The 5,485-nt window shown below is 46.9% G+C and overlaps 1 protein-coding gene across 2 annotated transcripts; it reads left to right on the top strand.

The window, feature by feature from the left end:
- Positions 1–2,651: 2,651 nt before the first annotated feature.
- Positions 2,652–4,671, top strand: LOC123397652 (E3 ubiquitin-protein ligase WAV3-like). 2 transcript variants are annotated; one of them, XM_045092190.1, is made up of 2 exons: positions 2,652–2,856; positions 2,953–4,671. In XM_045092190.1, exons 1-2 carry the CDS (start codon positions 2,691–2,693, stop codon positions 4,479–4,481), a joined length of 1,695 nt encoding a protein of 564 aa, XP_044948125.1. In that variant the 5' UTR covers positions 2,652–2,690; the 3' UTR covers positions 4,482–4,671. The 2 variants fall into 2 exon arrangements, with proteins under 2 accessions (XP_044948125.1, XP_044948124.1); XM_045092189.1 differs by having other exon boundaries at positions 2,658–2,856; positions 2,950–4,671.
- Positions 4,672–5,485: the final 814 nt, after the last annotated feature.

Here is a 5,485-nt window from a genome sequence, read left to right on the forward strand (position 1 = left end):
CAGTTGAATTGATCAGACGCTAAAATTAGGGGGTAAATTAATAATTACCAGCAGTCTCACGAACTCCCTCGTGACCGCGTCTGTTGCGAAAACCTTCTTGACTGGGTCCCAATGGTACTGGGCCATAATGACTTCACACTCCTGCGGGGCGGTGAACTCCGTCAAGGGGTCTGGGATCTCGGACTTTCGTGTTCCACGTCCTCCTTGGCCCATATGCGCCTCTTACCGAGTAACCACGGCTTTCGAGGTGGTGGTACCCCATGTTCCTTTCATGTACTCCGACTTTTCTTTGGTAGCTTCGGGAATGGAAGCCGTCTGGAATATTTCGAACTGCTCTTCTGTAATTGTCGGATTACCTTTTACAATCTAGGAGTAGGGTTTCTAGGGTTTCTTTTTAACGATGATCCCATGTTTCACCCTTACTTTCCAGGCGGACAAGATGTTGCTAAACTTGACCAAGGGTTTGTTGTTTATCTCGTTCATTGCCGGGTCAAGCCATGGTTGCGGATACTTGGATTCATCCCGGCCCGGGAAGAAGAAACTCAAGTGCAGCTTCATTAGGAGGATATGCTCCATATATGGTATCTTCCTTAATTTTTCATCCTTGATGGTGGCAGTTTCCCGTAGGATGCAGCCTACTTGATTGTTGTCGCACATGCGCACTTCGTGAGGCTCTTTTGGCTGGAAATTGTCGGAGTCAATTAATTATCAGAACCCCCTCCTTTATCGTTGTTAGCCATATTTCCTACGATTAAGTCTAGTCAATTAATTCTAGACCTAATAAAATGAATAATGACATAAAAAGTAAGGTCTATGTTTTGCCGGAATATTGATTCACCAATTTCATCTTCTCTTCTTCAACTCTTTTCAATTTTTCTTTCAAATAATTGTTTTCTTTTTCAACTAGATTTAACCCCTCGACAACAGGTTCGGTTGGAATTTCCGGTTCACATACCTCATAAATAAAGACATCTATGTCAATTTCGTCGACATAATTGGCATAAACACTAAATGAAACAAATAGTTATAAAAGATAATATACCGCATCTGAATCATAGACCGGACGAGAGCCGACGTGCGAATACCAAAACTATAGCACTATGTAATAACAAACAATAACAAAAGTAAGAAAATTATACAAGTAGCTATATAAATCATACAAGTCAGATTTTTTTTCTCTAAAAAAAGATAATTAAGAACAAGAGGCTCACCCTGGTGGTGCAGGCGACGAGATCGGCATGGGCGATCGACGGGGGTGAGGACGGCGGGAACGGGACGAGACGGCACCCTACAAATGTGCAAACTAAAAAGTAAATTTGAGTTTAAATTGTGCATCTAAATCAAATAAACTCACACATACACTCCTCCACTAAAAGCCACAAACCACACTACTTCTAGAGCATTTGAAATGAGCTAAACTAATAGTGAGAGATGAGGATGAAGTTGCTAACCTTTTTAGAACACTTGGATAGTTGGTGCACCGCCAAACCTAGATAAATCTTTGGGGAAATGAAGCTTGGAGATTGAGTTTGGAGAGGAGAGAAAGCTTAAGTGTGGCTCGCATTTCATCGAACACCTCATGTGCCCAGGAGGTGAGAACATAATAGCACACACCTCCCACACGCTAGCCGGCCAAAAAACAGAGGAGTGAGCAGGCACAGATGAGCATATATATAAGCATTTTTTAGTCCCGGTTGATGTTTAGAACCGCGACTAAAAATTGACCTTTCGTCCCGGTTCCAGACACATACCGGGACTAAAGAGGTTGCGCTAGGAGCCAGGCCCTTTAGTCCCGGTTCGTGGCAGGAACCGGGACTGGTGCCCGCCGAGGCCCGACCGGCGTCCTGGCCGATCGAACCGGGACTGATGCACGCATTAGTCACGATTTGTAAGCCGAACGGGACTATTGCTCAATCGAGACTAGGACGAAAGCTTTGTTTTCTATTACTTGCAGTTATTTTATAGGAGAATTATGTTGTGATGTTACTCGACTAATGAAAAAGTCGTCCACTTTGATTAGTACTGATTGATTTAGTTTGACAAGGGGTTTTCTAAGAAAAGAGGTATAGCTATTGGTTTGAAACAACTACTGACCTGAAAACCATATAGTTTCCAAATCTAACCATGCACAAGCTTTAATAGACAAATAGGGCTAGGCTATTTAGCCAACGCTTGCCAGATTCTTCCCATAACTTTCAGACCTGGATTTGCTTTTTTTTTTTTTGGAAAGTCCAGAACAGGCCAAAGTTTTTCTTGGGTAACTTTTAGAAAATGCAGCACCTATCTTGCAAAAATCCTATCCCAAGTTACAGAGTTGCAAACGTTTGGGATTTTGTGAACTTTTGAAACTCAGACCCTTGCGTTTTCAAAATCCTATAAAAAACAATTTTTTAAACTGTCAGAAATTCAAACTTTACAACAATTTCAATTTATAGTTATATACAAAACCTAGCAAATTAAAAAATGAAGTTAATAATTTTTGGAAATTTTAAAATTTCAAACTTCTAGAAACATGACGATGACTTGGAGAAGTTCTTTTTTTTTTTTTTTTTTTTTTTTGCGGGGATGACTTGGAGAAGAAGACGAAATGGAGATGAAGACGTTGTCTGTAGTAGTACTCCCAGTAGTACACATACATATCTTGTTGTTGGATGTGTATATATTATTTTTAATTTTTAATTTTTTCGAATATGTTGGACGTGTATATATGGGGAGGTATCCCTGCCTATCTATCACACACACAGACACAGCCATACAGAAGGTGTGCCTTGTTATCTCTCTCTCTCTCCCTCCCTCCTACGACGAGCTCCATGGTGTCGTTCCACGACGACGAGAAGCCTTCTTCTCCGAATGCAGGTACAGCTAGCTAGCTTCCCTAATCTGCGATCCCAATGTAAGTAATTCATCAAGGGAATGGGGTTATTAATGGAGGATTATCTGCATGTGCAGCAGGGAGCAAAGATGGGCTGGTGGCGATGGCAATTCCGGCGTTCAACAGAAAAGACGTGGCACTGACCAAGGATACAGTGACGGCGATGGTGGAGATCAGTGCCACATTATCCGCCACCATGAGGGAGGGGCTGGACCTGGTGGCGGTGCTGGACGTGAGCGGCAGCATGAGCGGGGACAAGATCGAGAGCGTGAAGAAGGCCCTGCAGTTCGTCATCTTGAAGCTCACCCCCGTGGACCGCCTCTCCATCGTCACCTTCCATAGCACCGCCCACAGGCTAAACCCGCTGCGCTCCATGACGCATGCTGCCCAGGCCGACCTCAGGGCCATCGTCAACGGCCTGGTGGCCGACGGCGGCACCGACATAAAGGCCGGCCTTGATGTGGGGCTGGCCGTCCTCGCCGGCCGCGTCCACACCGAATCACGCACCCCCAACATCTTCCTCATGTCCGACGGGCAGACCTCCGGTGACCCCAGGCAAGTGAACCCCGGGGAAGTGGGCGTCTACACCTTTGGTTTCGGCGCCGGCACGGACCACAAGCTGCTGAGCGACCTGGCCAACAAGTCTATCGGCGGGACGTACAGCGCGGTCCCCGACGGGACCAACCTCAGCGCGCCCTTCTCGCAGCTGCTCGGCGGCCTGCTCACGGTGGTGGCGCAGGACGTGCAGCTCACGCTCGAGCCCAACAACGCCGACGGCGACCTGGACAAGATGACCGTGGCCCCCGGCACGGACTACAGCACCACCACCGATCAAAAGACTGGCATCATCACCATCAAGTTCGGCACCCTCTTCAGCAGCGAAGCCCGCAAGGTGGCCGTCAACTTTACGCTCAAGGACAGCACCGAGACCGAGGAGTACGACGCCAACTTGGCCGAGGCGCGGCACAGCTACGCCGGTCAGAAGACGCGCCAGTCCCCGGAAAGCATCCTGATTGTGCGCACGCCGAACCCAAGCCCCGTCGACCCCTCCAGCGCCGGCGCCCAGCAGAGGTCGGTGCAGGCCGAGGAGCTGCGCCGGCTGCACGCCAACACGATCGGCGCCGCGAGCCTCCTGGCCGACGCCGAGAGGCTACCGGAGGCGCGGCACAAGATCATGGACGCGCAGAACGCCGTGGAGGACATCATGCTGGACGATGGCGAGAAGATGATCAACGCGCTCCGCGCCGAGCTGCTGCAGCTTCTGACCTTCATGGAGTCGCAGGCGCTCTACAACGAGCGGGGCCACCCCTACGCGCTCGCTACCATCGCCTCCCACGGGCGCCAGCGCACCGCCGGGAGGGGCGACGAGGGGGAGGTCATATCCCTCTACGTCACGCCGCGCATGATCGCCTACCTCGAGCAGGCCAAGAGGTTCGAGGAGAACCCCGAGGAGCCGGTGCCCACCGCCGACGACGACGTCGAGGAGGAGGTCAAAAACGACCCCTTTGGCAGCATCGCCGCCCCTCTCGCACTGTACCTCGACACCGCGATACAGGCGCTCAAGTCCATCAAGAAGGTGCTCGCCGACGCCAGCCAGCGCAAGCGCTAGACCAATTAATAAGCTCGCGCGGGCAACACTTTTATATCTATATATATTTATCCTTTGCATTTCATGTGTTTATTTGTACTAGCTAATACGTTGGCTTGCATGTAGTTTTCCGTTTATCTCATCCCTGTAATATGTAACCGGCCGCCGGTCGATCGATGTATCCCGAGTTTGTTTCAGTCAATTATAAATAAAGAGCATGTAATTGAGTTTGATTACTTTGACGCTCCACTCATACATCTCCAACTACACTTAATTAATAAGCTAACTAAACATGCATGCTTGTCAGCTGGACGTACGGATCTGGAATGAGTGAAATGTTTGTGTCATTCCAAATATAAATAAACGCTACCATACTACGTACGTACTCCCTTCGTTTTTAAATATAAGTCTTTTAAGATATTTCACTAGGAGTCTACATACGAAACAAAATAACTGAATATATACTCTAAAGTATGTTTATATACATCCGTATGTAGTCTACTAATGAAATCTCTAGAAAGACTTATATTTAGAAACGGAAAGAGTACATCGGTCATGCAGCTTATCAAGAAAGGTAGTAGCTAGCTAAGATTTGCGTAATCTGATGCTGTGAGAGTAGAGACTTTTCCTTTTGTGTGCTTCACTATGCTCTTCACAATAACTTTGTAAATCATCCTTCCTAATTTTAATTAATGAACGAGACAAATATTTTTCCTAGATCATTTTGTAGGCAGTGACGGAAGCACGAATTGTTTTTTGGTGTGTTTTTTCTTTTGGTGTGGCAGAGTTTGTGAAGGACAAAGCCATGTAGTATCACACTCACAGGACTATGCAAGAGCTCACTAGAGTACTAGATATATATTACTTTTTGTCTTTCTGATCAACAATTATACCCAAATTCAAAATCTAAGTATTGGCACTGAGAATACCTTCCTAGGTGAAGGTTACATGTATGACGGGTCACCAATAATTTGTCATCTATGTTAACTATACAGACATCAAGATGTTAACAAAACATTTAAAGG

This window comes from Hordeum vulgare, chromosome 5H, assembly GCF_904849725.1.
Source record: "Hordeum vulgare subsp. vulgare chromosome 5H, MorexV3_pseudomolecules_assembly, whole genome shotgun sequence".
In the NCBI taxonomy this organism is placed as follows: Eukaryota; Viridiplantae; Streptophyta; class Magnoliopsida; order Poales; family Poaceae; genus Hordeum; species Hordeum vulgare.